The following is a 14,226-nucleotide window of genomic DNA, read 5'->3' on the forward strand; positions in this document are numbered from 1 at the left end:
TTTGATCCAAGCAGGATTTACAGAACGTAAATAAGCTTCTGAACGTTGTCAGACGTGTTGCAGCGTAAAACAAGACCTGCTTAATGCTGCAGCTCATTGAACCAAGTTTGGTTTTGAATAACAGAAATTTGTCAACATTATTTTTTTTAAACTGTTGCGATGAAAGAAAAAAAAAGCATATTAAATGTTTCAGTATCCTTTAAAATTTCAAGTCGTATAATTTGATCTTTAACATTATTTTTACATAGAACAAAATATTCAGGCAGAGTTAGCACCTGCCTAAATATTTTCTTAATATTTGTTCTTCAAACCTGAGAAAATGCAAACTAAATATCAAAATGAGAGTAAATATATTTTATAGATGTTATGTTGTCTCTGAATGTGAAGTATTTGTTGTGGAAATTATGTAGTCATACTAATGCAACAGGCAATGAGATGAATCATTGATCTGCTTTAATTTATTAAGATGTTATATGCAACAAATTTGGCTTAAAGAGTTTCCTAAACTCTCTACTTACTCACTTTTTTTTCCCCCCAAGTATGACTTCTATATATTTTCAAAGTAAAATACTCCCTGCTCAGTTTGTTGAACTGGTTAGAAAATAAATCACAATAAAACATTTTTGTAACTTTTTTTTAATGTTATTGGCCAGTGATTAGTTTCCACTTGGTGATTTGGATCCTCATTTAATGCCCATATTCTATAAGCTGCGCAAAAAATAATAATAATAATAAAAACCAAACCAAAAAACTAAATTTACACCTGCTGAACAATTCTTCAGACTTTATTTTACCCCAAATCCAGCAGGGGGCGCTGCAAAATCACATTTGTTTTGATCCACATTTGAGTAAATTTATAATTTAAAAAAATTAAAATAAAAAAATTGGTAACTGCTTACCAAACCTTTTCTGCTTAGTTATGAACTAAACTTGATGTTCATGTTAATACCTTTCAGTGAAGAACATCTCTAACGTGAATAAACTCTGAAAACAATTAGAATGTTGCAGCTATGATAAAAATAAAACCAATTAGAGAATTATTGGCAGAGTTGTTTTTGTCTGATCTTAATATCCAAGTGAACTTTCATTTAGTAACTTTCTTGGTTAATTTTTGCCACGCAGAGTGTTTGTTTTACTCTGCGATGCTTTTAAAATGGCCGACGCAGGACAGGAAATTATTGTGTGTTAAAACAGGAGGAAGGAAACAAAACAAAAACATCCATTTCCACTAAAACCTTTTGACCTTTTTTATGCATGATTTCCACCAGTTGGCGAACACAGAAGAGTATGTTGATGGAGCGTTGGCGGGGCATCTTGGTGAAGTGCTGATCAGGTATGGAGATGGTTTTTTTATCGCATTAGCGCTGTGGTTTATTCACATGGATGTGCTCTGAAAAAGACGTGTAAAAAATTTACATTTTACTGCCACAATCTGACCCTGAAACACGTCGGAAGAAACAAAATTTAATAAAAATGTATGCAACTGAAACATTTTTTTGTTATTGTAAGTTGGATCAGAGTGCTGAGGAACTCTTATGTAGCAATCACAGCTTGGATGCTAATATTTGTTAGCCACTTTTAAAAATGGGAAAGATGAGAGAGCATTAAATTCAAGACTGTTTTTGTTGCAGCAGAAAACAGGAATCCTAACCAACATCTGTTAACAATTAAATGTGCTGGAAAAAGTTTTTGAATTATTTTTTTTCCCCTCCACAGATGCAACAACGTCTTGTACATCCGAGGGGTGGAAGAGGAGGAAGAAGATGGAGAAATGAGAGAGTGATGAAGATGTTTTTGTAGTTGTACCTGGTGGTGGAGTTAACCTGCGTTTGTGTTTTCACCATGTGAAACAAATTTTGATTTTCTTTTTTACTACGATGCCTGTTTGCGTGTTGCGATGCAGAAACAATAAAACGATTATTGTAACATTTCCTAAAGCGGATTTGTGTCCTTTTTGTTTTTCTCTCTCTCTCTGAATCTTAATGTGTTTGAGCTCTGCCCGCCCATCTCTCTGTGCACTTTGACCTCTTCTCTCTTTGGCAAATATTTGCCTGGTTTCCACCCCAAGGTAGTCTGAGCGTTGCTTTTGAAGAGGGAAAATGTCCAGAAATCACAGGCTGCTGGTGAAAAATGCCCAGCAGGTTGTTTTAATCTGCAACAACGGGGAGAAGTTCCTGACCAGGCATGGGATGAACAACCTGAGTGTGATCGAAAATGCCAGCATTGTCGTCGGCAGGTGAAATTTAACAAAAAGAACTTAAAAATTATTTTTAATTTTAAAAAAGTGATGATAAAAGCTGCTGTTTGAGGTAAAAAGTGGTTTATTTGTCCAACATGAGACCCGTTTGCATTGATGCTTTTTTCTGTTTGTCCAGTGGCGCCCTCTGCTGGATATTGTTGATTACACCAAAAGTTACTGGAATATTTATTTTTTAAAGCTAAGTTTGTCACCAACTACAACCAAGAGCCAACTTTTGTACATTTCCTAATTACAGTTTTTAAGTTAGGCTTTGAGTTTTGTGCAAAAGTTTTAAACCAATCCTAATCTCTTCATATTATCAGCAATTAACAGATCAAAGTGTCTGAAGGCGTTTTCAGTCTGACTCATGACCTCATTTAGTGGAAGAAAAGTGTAAATAAATGAGGGTTGACCCAAGAATTTTACACATGACTTCTTCCACCTCATCTGCAGTCTTTAAAATTATTAGTTTTTAATTTATGTGAACTATTTCTCCTGGCAGTGATGGTCTGATTAAAGCTGTGGGTCCTGCAGAAACCATCAGTGCTCGGTACTCCGAGTCCTCCTTCGATAATGTGATCGATGCTGCAGGGATGTGTGTTCTTCCTGGTGAGTATCGGCTGCAGTTTGCTGCATCCGTCTAATTCATGCAACTTTCAGACCTTAAACATGGAAAATGTTTAAACTCTGCAACTGTTAAAAGTGCTTTATTAAGTTTATGCATCTATTAAGGGTAACTAAAATGCACCTTCATGACAAAGTCAAACACTTTTTAGTAAAAACTTATATTTATGTCTTAAATCTATTTGAAGAGGCCATAAATTAAACATCTTTAGACATGGGACTAATGTAAAAATGCCTCCAAATCAAGTAAAGAAGGCTCAATTTAAATTACAAAGCTGAAAAGTGGGAATTTAATTGGAAACTTTTAAGTATTGTATTTAAAACACATCTCCAAGAGAGGACAATAACGGTTAACGATTAGCATTAACCCATTAGTATTTTTATTTTATTCTCAGTCCTTTAAACGTTTTTTTTTTTTCTACATTAAGAGGAAATAACATCTGACATAAAATCTTTTTCCTCACTATCTTGTACAGAGAACATAAACATTGTGAAATTTAACTCAAAAATCAGTTTATTTTGTAAAACACAGATATCTAGAAAACAAAAATGGAAAAAAAAATATGTGGAAACTCAAACTGATTTCATTTATTAGAATAAAGAGCACTGAAGTTGTTTTCCCTTGTTCTTTTGTTTCAGGGCTTGTTGATGCTCACACTCATCCAGTCTGGGCTGGAGACAGAGTTCATGAATTTGCAATGAAGGTACAAACATCCTGACTGAGTCTGTTCACTCCCACAGCTTCATTCAGAATGTCCTGGAAAATCTAGAACTGGATTATTATTATTTCCCAGATCTGGATAAACATGAATAAGGAAATGCAGTGAAATATTTATTATTTTAGTCCCTCTGTTCGCCAATCCTTTCGTTTAGTCGCCAGCTTTATGCAGGGTGTCCACGCATCCTCAAAAAGTCTTAAATTCATAAAATAAGACTTTAAAATAATTAATTTAAAAACATTTTAATTATCACTCATATTTTGTGTGACAGGACTATTTAATCTTGTGGGCAGAAATCTTTAATGTCCTGTGACTAGAGGCTAGTGCTAACTAGCTGCTAAAGTAGCCTTCCTAGATAGCGGTTTCTTTTCTTTTGGCCTCTATCGTAGCACCTTAGTGAAGCCCCCACCTGCTTTATCAAACATTTGTGCTGTTTGTGCAGCAGATTTCTTTGTATGTGCTGCTATTATTTTAAAGATATTAATAAATGTTTCCAGAGGTCGTCAGAGGTCAATAGGCCCCACCCCAATCAACCGTCAAGCAACTGTGCTATAAAAATTTTAGCTTCACAAACAAAGCAGAATTAATTTATATCAATTTTGTTTGGTTTTGTTAATCTGTGGCAGAGGTGGATTTCTGGTGACCTCTGGAAACTTTTGTTTGGCTGAACAAATGTAGCACGGCTCATTGACGCCGTGTTTCGTTTGATTTTGTATGTGGACCGGTTGGTTGGCCTTTGATGAGGAAACATTTATTAATATCTTTAAAATAATGGCGGCATAAACGATTTTTTTTTTCTGTTGCACAAACGTTTGACGCCAATATTTAATTTGAAGGGGAGGCTTAGGAATCTTTCCGTTATGGTTCCAAACGGTTGAGGCTACTGCTAACTAGCTGCCAATATATCGTTGCCAGCCAGTTAGCTTTCTTTTGCGTCCATCATGGATAAGTGTAAATTTATCGCCAGTTGGCCACTTCTGTTGCCAACCCATGTGATGTTGCATGTATTAAATTTTTAAAAATGGCTTAAATGTCAAAATTGAGACGAAATCTTTTTTAAAACAACATTTCTTGTTATTACGTGTTTTATATCTCGTCTGAGTTGGAAGGTTTCTTGTTTTAAGATTCCCTTCTGAAGCTGAAGCTGGTTTCCAATTCCAGCTTCCAATCGCTAAAGGGCGATTCCACTTAATTTTCACTACTTTCCGCATCTTTAATCAACTCTAGTTTAAAAACTGCAACACCTAGACTCTTCAAACCTGGACTAGATTATTCTGCTCTAATAGCAGAATAATCTAGTCCAGGTTTGGGATTTGTGAAACTTTGTGATTTGTGAAACTTCACTAAAGATCAGATCACTATTCATAAATGTTCCATGCAGTTTTTTTCAAATTCAATTCTAATTCAAAACCACTTTATTAATCCCAATGGAAATAAAATGTTGGTGTAACTCATTAATTTTTCAAAGAGTTATTGTAGATGGTGATGGCTGTTGGAAGGACAGATCTTTTGCAGGGGTCTGTTAAGTGAAGTTTCACAAATCAGAAAAAGGTTTCACAAATCACAAACATGATTCTAAATATTCTAGTATTAGAGCAGAATAATTTAGTCAAAGTTTGAAGAGTCTTGTTTCTTGTAGATTTGGAATTACAGCAGTTCTCCTGTGACCGAGATAAAAATAAAGTGGTGATATCGCACTTTTTGGAAGTTTCACAAATCCAAAACATGGTTTTACATATTCTGCTATTACTTGAAAATAATCTGATCCAGGTTTGAAATGTCTAGGTGTTGCAGATTTTTAATTAGATCAGTTCTAATGTGATCCAGATGCAAAAAAGTGGTAAAATCAACCTTTGTTGAAGTTTCACAAATCGGATAAAAGTTTCACAAATCCCAAACATGGTTTTAAATATTCTGCTATTAGAGCAGAATAATTTAGTTCAAGTTTGAAGAGTCTAGGTGTTGTAGTTTTTAAACTAGAGTTGATTAAAGATGCGGAAAGTAGTGAAAAATTAAGTGAAATCGCCCTTTAGTTATTGGAAGCTGGAATTGGAAACCAGCTTCAGCTTCGTAAATTGAGCTGGTGAAACTTGTAGAAACTCCTTAAAGATGGCGAACACCTCCGTCCTGCAGCTAGCCGGAGCCACCTACATGGAGGTGCACCGCGCCGGAGGAGGAATCCACTACACGGTGGAGCACACTCGAGCCGCCGCCGCCTCCGACCTGCTGACCTCCCTGAGGAGCCGGCTGCAGCGGATGCAGCGAGCCGGAACCACCCTGGTGGAGTGCAAGAGCGGATACGGCCTGGAGCTCCAGACGGAGCTGAAGATGCTGGAGGTGATCGAGGAGGCGAGCAGATCGCTTCCCATGAGCATCTCCTCCACCTACTGTGGAGCCCACGCTGTGCCCAAGTAAGAATCCTTCACACGGTAAAATACTGACGCCACTTCTGAAGTATTTAATGTTCTTCTATACAACGTGGTCACAATAGCGCAGTCATATTCTGTGACGATCTATATTTCCATAATGTTAGTTTTTATTCTTTGTTGCTGCTTGAAAAGTTCACGTTTGGGCGTAGCATAGTGTTAAAATGCTGCAGCTGCAGCTCCCCCTACGGTCATAATATATGGTGGTCACAGAATACGTTGTAACACCGGTGTTCTGTCGGTGTAGAATACCGGAGGTTTGTTTTGATAGTCTGGTGCTTTGGTGTCAAGTTGTCCTTTGTTTTTTTAAATTACAATTTTGTTTACAAACACTTCATAATTAATTTTATTGATTGTTTCTGCTGTTTTATTTATTTACGTTGGATATTTTAAATGTCTTCCAGTGTTAAATGTTCATTGATATTTGAGAATGGAATTGAAAATCTTCTCAAAACAACAATATTATCGTTTATTGCCATAACTTCTGGGACCTAATGATAAATTGTCCCAGTAATTATTGTGATAGATAATATTATTATTTAGAAACAATTTCCAGGTAATATATTAACAGCATAATAATCCAAGTTTGCCCTCAACAAAAACAAACAAAAAAAACTTAACACTCAAACTGGAAGACATTTTAAATACCCAACATAAAGCAATAAATGCAAGAGAAATAAAAACACTTAGAACTGCAACCTTGAATAAAATGTTTTTTATTTATTGTCTGAAAACAAATTTGACCATATTAATCATTAGAAGGGAAATTAAGGCCATCTTTATTGCTTATTGTGACAAGTTTAGCTTTTTTCATATAGTACACAGTTTAAAATTTAGCAACAATCATTTAAAAGTTAAATATTCTGCAACATATTTAATCTGTCAGTTTGGGGGAAGAATAATAAGTCGATCAAACACCAGATTAAACAATTTTATGACTCCGCTTGCTATAGAAAACTACAGTGTACATTTATTTGTAACTATGCAGTTAATATGAAATTTATGCACCAAATATTGCAGAAAAAGTTTGGCGTTATGCATTTCAGCATAACGCCAAACTTTTTCTGCAATATTTGCAACATTCAACCCATCATTTCAGATGGGTTGAATGTAACACAGGCGCCGTTTCTGTCCCTCAGAGGGAAGACGGTGGCAGAAGCCACAGAGGACGTCCTGCAGGTTCAGCTTCCTCGGCTGAAGGAGCTGATGTCGGCCGGGAGCCTGAAGGTCCAGAACATCGACGTTTTCTGCGAGCAGGGAGTTTTTGATCTGGACTCAACGCGTGCCGTCCTGCTGGCTGGGAAAGAAATGGGGCTGAACATCAACTTCCATGGAGACGAGCTGCATCCCATGAACGCTGCAAAGGTTTACCCCAGATTAATTACTTGACCATTTGTAGCAAAGGATCTGCAGCGTTGGGCTGATTTGTTTTTGAATGAATCGATAAATAATTGGATGGCGAAAGATGCTTGAGATTTTTCTTTTTACAAATTTTTAACCAGATGAAGCTAAAACTGACACTCGAGGTCATATTTACTGAGTTTTGTTTTTCTTAATTGCAAAATGTATTTATATATATTTTTTGTTTCAAGTTTCCATTTCTAAATAAGGCTGCAGCTAACATTTATTTTAATAGATTATTCTGAATAAAAATTTACACATGCTGCAGATTTTTTGTGTAATCACTTAAGCTTTTTTTTATGTAATATTAGAAATGCATAAAAAATGTAAATCGGCAAATAAAATAAATATTTTATTGCTTAAAATGCAGGGACAGATCATAACTTACTCTACAATACCACCTGAGGAGTTCTGAGTGGAACAACGTACATCTTCTGCCCTGAATATGTTGTTCATTCACCAAAAGTTAATTTTTTTAATGGATTATTCATTAACACAAGCTGCTGTGTCTCAGATGGGAGCGGACCTCGGAGCGTTGGCCATCAGCCATCTTGAGGAGGTCACGGACGAAGGGATAGCCGCCATGGCGAAATCGAAAACCGCCGCCGTCCTCCTCCCGACCACGGCTTACATCCTGCGGTACTGAGACAGCGACCTGGCGCTCTCTGCTCCTGGGATTTGTAGTTCATGGATGTTTCTGTGCCCTCAGGCTGCCTCAGCCTCGGGCCAGAGACATGCTGGAGGCAGGCGTGATCGTCGCCCTCGGCAGCGACTTCAACCCCAACGCTTACTGCTGCTCCATGGTCAGTACTCGCTGCTAGCTTCCTGTCCGTCTCAACCTGTTCTCCTCATGTAAATGTTTTGTCATTCCCAGCCGCTAGTGATGCATCTGGCCTGCGTCAACATGAGGATGTCCATGACGGAGGCTTTGGCTGCCGCTACCATCAACGCCGCGTACGCACTCGGCCGCTCCGACACGCACGGATCCCTGGAGGTGAACAAACGTGGAGACCTGCTGATCCTGAACGCAACACGGTAAATAAACTCTGAGAAGTTTATCCAGGATGCCCGTGCATCTTAAAGCCTTAAAATGCAACTAAAGATACAAATTGGCCTTAAATACGTAAATATCAGATCTTAACTGTTGTCCTGGCAGGAATATTTAGTTTCATGTTCTATGTAGTCTTTTTTCTCACATGCCAACATCATTGGCTTTCATGAGGCGGTTGCGTATGAAAGGCCAAAGTGGACATAAATCGACATTTTCACTACATGTCTTAACAAAAAATGCTGGTTTTTGACATTGAAATTGTAAAATGTCATGCTGAGATGTTTAGTCTATGCAGAAACTTCCACACTGTCAACAGTTATCTTAATTATTGCTGATGTTTGGCTGTGTCATTGCTCTGTAAAACAATTAATAAAATTTAAGACCTGTGTTTAACATGTTTAAGGCCAATTTACATGTTTTCTAAAGAACTTAAGACTGTTTAAGATCTTAATATATGGTGCTAACATTCTCAACTTAAATCAGTATCAAGATGGCTGAAAGTTGGGTAGAATTTGATGCTTTGAACAGCAAAACTGGCCGATATTGAGTTTAATGTCAGCCGTATTGTAAATTTTAGTGGGTCAATGATGGGAATCCTACCAATTTTAATAAACTCCACTTGTTAAATGAATGGAGCTACAACTTGGTGATATTTAAATTTGCTCCACAATCATCAATTAATTTAAAGTTGACAAATTCAAACATTATTTTTAAGACTTTCTCTGCTGTTTGAAGGTGGGAGCACCTGATTTACCAGCTGGGCGGACACCAGGAGCTCATCCGCTACGTCGTCATCAGAGGAAACATAGTGTACGATAACGACAAAACCCTTGACCTCTGACCCCGAAGGAACTCCCAGCAGAGGTATGTCTAAAAATAAAACCACACTTCCTTCCAGCTTTCAGAAAAAACAGCTGGTTTTATCTTTGCCACCAAATTGAGTGTATATATCTGAATGAACAGTAGTCAGTGGTGTGTGTTTAAATCTCAATGAGCAGCAGAAATGACCAAACAAAATGGTTGGATTTATAAAAAAATGCAACACTTGGAATTTGTAGCCTAAGAATATCCTTGCTTACTTTGTGCATTTTAGATAATATTTCTACTTTTTAACAACTTCTTCAGTTTTTATTCAGATAAAAACACAGATTCTTGTTTTATTGCTTTATATAAGCATATTTGTACATTTGGCAACAAAGTTAAATCCTACCATTGTGTTTTGAAACTTCTGCAGCCTGTTGAGTTTTGATTGGCTGATGTGGTTCATTTGAGATTTAAAGGCACACTCAAGAACACCTCTCTGCAGGAAACAGAAAGGGACGGAGACGGACCACCGTCAGTCTCGTACCTTATTTGGAAATGGGACCATTGCAATCCGGAAGTGAAGGGGGCGCTATTTCTTATACTTCCGTTTTTATTTTCTTTTGAAATCTGTGATATATTTTCACCTTTAGGAAAGAGTTTAACTCAGAATGTATTTGAACTTCTCTTATTTACTTCATGGCAGCTCACAGTTTTTAGCAAATTCTGTAGCTTTTGGTATACTGCTACTGCCTCTAGTGGCGTGGGGGTGGTAACGCAACTAATCTAATTACATTACTAAATCAGAATACCACAAAGTCTTTATTTACTATTAATTATGGCATTATAAAACATTTTTTCATTTTCTTAAGGATGTAGCGCCAGTTAAGACACACATTACTTTTATACACACACGTATCTTCTTAAAAGGTAGTCTCTGATATACATACATTTATAATGTATAAAAGTATATATTACTTTTATAAATGTGTGTATAAAAGCGATGTTTCTTTTAACTGGTGCTACATCCTTACGAAAATGAAAAAATGTTTTATAATGCCATAATTAATAGTAAAGAAAGACTTTGTGGTATTGATTTAGTAATGTAATTAGATTGGTTGCGTTACCACGCCCACGCCACTAGAGGCAGTAGCAGTACACCAAAAGCTACAGAATTTGCTAAAAACTGTGAGCTGCGCTAAAGTAAATAAGTTCAAATACATTCTGAGTTAAACTCTTTCCTAAAGGTGAAAATAAAAATGGAAGTATAAGAAATAGCGCCCCCTTCACTTCGGGATTGCAGTGGTCCGTCTCCGCCCCTTTCTGCAGAGAGGTCCTTCTTGGCACACTGACTGCAGTTTGGTCACAGATATATAGACTCAGATGATTAAATGTCAGCAGAAACCAAAAGAAAAACCTCAGACTGGTGATCAATATCAGCCTTTATTGAACATTTTAGTTGATAATCACTTTCCACAGGCAGGGATATAAACCTGATTTTCAGTAGAGGCTTATTTAAAAACAAGGAATAAAAAACTATTTTAGATGTTGTTAAAACAGAATATGTGAGTGCATAGATTAAGTAAAAGTAATAACAGTGGCAAACATGTGAACTGCCTTTCTACTTAACATGAACAGTGTTTCCCAACCCTGGTCCTCAAGGCACACTGACCTGCATGTTTTAGATCAGGAGTGCCCAAGTTCAGTCCTGGAGAGCTACCATCCTGCAACACACCTGAATCAACTGAATGGCTTATCAGGCCTCTGTAGAGCTGATGCAGGTCTGTTGGAGTAAGGATACTTCTAAAACCTGCAGGATGGTAGCTCTCCAGGACTGGACTTGGGGCCCCCCCTGTTTTAGATGTTGCCCTGCCTCAGCACATATGATTGCAATTGCTGGCTGATTAACAAGGTTTTGCAGTCATCTGAATGGTGTATGTTGAAGCAGGGGAACATCTAAAACATGCCAGGGTTGGGAAACACTGTTCTAGACTATGACAGTTTAAGTACCAGAGGTGATCTGGATCCCGTTAAGCTTCGTATTTCTTTCCGGCTCGGTGGATCTGTTGGTAAAGTGTCATGGAGAACGCCATGCCCAGCAGCTGGAAGAAAGAGATGATGTTCAATTAGTTCTGGTTATATTGGGTTCTAGTAAATTGATCATTATCAAACATAATTTAATGTACTCACCTGTATGACCAACACACACATGGCAATGGTTCCCAGCAGGTGTTTGTTGGCATCCACCCACTGCTCCGCCTTATCATAGCAACCCTGAAAACAGAAAACCTTCAAGTTAATCAATAACACTTTAATTCTTTTTCTGTTTTTCTTCCAGGTGAATTGGGGCTGGACTCTTAAAAGCCTGAACTGAGATGCTAATAATAGCCTCTATGTTAACCCTCATGTTGACCAACAGTAACAAACTGCAGTGTGAAAAAATAAAGTGTTTAGTTAGTTAATCTTACTTCCATCCAGAAGGCGTTTGATGCGTTGCGGCCACAGTTCAGGTGACGCTGCTGGCAGCAGCTGTCTGGAACGACGTTCTCCTGCATGATGCTGGACCAGTCGTCCGCCTTAGTCACGCCGCAGCACTCCCACTGCAGAGGAGGAAACCAGTTCAGAATAAAGAAACCACTAACATAAAACCAAACCTCCTTACTGGTGTGGTCTACCTCTCTCTGTATGGTGTTCCACGCATCCCTGAGGCCAGCATTGTTCTCTGTGTTGTACAGCACCAGCCCCTCTTTAAGGTCCTGTCTGGCATTTTCCCTCACCTGGGAAGACATAGGGAGTGAGGATTATGGGTAATCAACACAAAGAGCACAAAGGGTAGGAGTCGAGTTTTACCTCTTCTATGTAGACAAAAAAGAGGATGAGGAGGATCAGTTCAGCCAAAAGGATGATCAACAGAACGATGAAGAACTGTTTGAAAGAGGGAAAAGTGTTTCACAAGATCGTATTTACTCACTGAAGATTAACAGCTGAAAGTTATACAAGAAATGAAACATACTAATCTATGATGTCAAATATGAGATAGAATGACACATGCTAAACTATGATGTCACAAAACGACCAAAATGACACATACTAATAATGTATGATGTCAAAAATGAAATAAAATAACATTTTAATTTCAAAAACGACCATCATAGCTCGTTTGTTGACCTATGATGTCAAAAAAACGACAAAAATGACACATGCTAAACTATGATGTCAAAAAACGACCAAAATGACACATGCTAAACTATGATGTCAAATAATGACCAAAATGAAACATACTAATCTATGATGTCAAATATGAGATAAAATGACACATACTAATCTATGATGTCAAATATGAGATAAAATGACACATACTAATCTATGATGTCAAATATGAGATAAAATGACACATGCTAAACTATGATGTCAAAAAACGACCAAAATGACACATGCTAAACTATGATGTCAAATAATGACCAAAATGAAACATACTAAACTATGATGTCAAATATGAGATAAAATGACACATGCTAAACTATGTCAAAAAAACGACTAAAATGACACATACTAACCTATGATGTCAAAAAATGACACATGCTAATCTATGATGTCAAAAATGAGATAAAATGACACATACTAATCTATGATGTCAACAAACGACCAAAATGACACATACTAATAATGTATGATGTCAAAAATGAGATTAAATGACACATACTAACATATGATGTAAAAATGAAATAAAATAACATTTTAATTTCAAAAACGACCATCATAGCTCGTTTGTTGACCTATGATGTCAAAAAAACGACAAAAATGACACAAGCTAAACTATGATGTCAAATATGACACATACTAAACTATGATGTCAAATATGAGATAAAATGAAACATACTAAACTATGATGTCAAATATGAGATAAAATGACACATGCTAAACTATGTCAAAAAAACGACCAAAATGACACATGCTAATAATGTATGATGTCAAAAATGAGATTAAATGACACATACTAACCTATGATGTAAAAATGAAATAAAATAACATTTTAATTTCAAAAACAACCATCATAGCTCGTTTTTTGATCTATGATGTCAAAAAAACGACCAAAACGACACATACTAACCTATGATGTCAAAAAATGACACATACTAAACTATGATGTCAAATATGAGATAAAATGACACATACTAATCTATGATGTCAAATATGAGATAAAATGACACATACTAAACTATGATGTCAAAAAATGACAAAAACGACACTAAACTATGATGTCAACAAACGACCAAAATGACACATGCTAATAATGTATGATGTCAAAAATGAGATTGAATGACACATACTAACCTATGATGTAAAAATGAAATAAAATAACATTTTAATTTCAAAAACGACCATCATAGCTCGTTTGTTGACCTATGATGTCAAAAAAACAACAAAAATGACACATTAACCTATGATGTCAAAAAATGACACATACTAAACTATGATGTCAAAAAACAACCAAAATGACACATACTAACCTATGATGTCAAAAAATGACACATACTAAACTATTATGTCAAAAAACGACCAAAATGACACATACTAACCTATGATGTCAAAAAATGACACATACTAAACTATGATGTCACAAAACGACCAAAATCACACATACTAAACTATGATGTCAAAAAACGACCAAAATGACACATGCTAAACTATGATGTCAAATATGAGATAAAATGACACATGCTAAACTATGATGTCAAAAAATGACAAAAACGACACTAAACTACGATGTCAACAAACGACCAAAATGACACATACTAATAATGTATGATGTCAAAAATGAGATTAAATGACACATACTAACCTATGATGTAAAAATGAAATAAAATAACATTTTAATTTCAAAAACGACCATCATAGCTCGTTTTTTGACCTATGATGTCAAAAAAACGACAAAAATGACACATGCTAAACTATGATGTCAAA

The 14,226-nt window shown here is 36.4% G+C and overlaps 2 protein-coding genes across 2 annotated transcripts; one reads left to right on the plus strand and one right to left on the minus strand.

Annotated features, from left to right (window-relative positions):
• Window positions 1-1,782: 1,782 nt before the first annotated feature.
• Window positions 1,783-11,723, plus strand: amdhd1 (amidohydrolase domain containing 1). Its single transcript, XM_016667766.1, has 10 exons — window positions 1,783-2,236; window positions 2,742-2,848; window positions 3,503-3,567; window positions 5,716-5,993; window positions 7,148-7,373; window positions 7,924-8,048; window positions 8,119-8,212; window positions 8,284-8,444; window positions 9,196-9,324; window positions 11,600-11,723. Exons 1-9 carry the CDS (start codon window positions 2,100-2,102, stop codon window positions 9,299-9,301), a joined length of 1,299 nt encoding a protein of 432 aa, XP_016523252.1. The 5' UTR covers window positions 1,783-2,099; the 3' UTR covers window positions 9,302-9,324; window positions 11,600-11,723.
• Window positions 10,686-12,204, minus strand: LOC103133158 (tetraspanin-9-like; the record flags this gene model as incomplete). The annotated part of the gene is made up of 6 exons (XM_016667767.1): window positions 10,686-10,885; window positions 11,243-11,363; window positions 11,452-11,535; window positions 11,730-11,861; window positions 11,937-12,038; window positions 12,112-12,204. Coding segments are annotated over 5 exons (483 nt in total), but the record flags the coding sequence as incomplete, so codon positions are not given.
• Between the last annotated feature and the right edge of the window lie 2,022 nt (window positions 12,205-14,226).

Source organism: Poecilia formosa, unplaced genomic scaffold (assembly GCF_000485575.1).
Source record: "Poecilia formosa unplaced genomic scaffold, Poecilia_formosa-5.1.2 Scaffold2317, whole genome shotgun sequence".
Lineage (NCBI taxonomy): Eukaryota > Metazoa > Chordata > Actinopteri > Cyprinodontiformes > Poeciliidae > Poecilia > Poecilia formosa.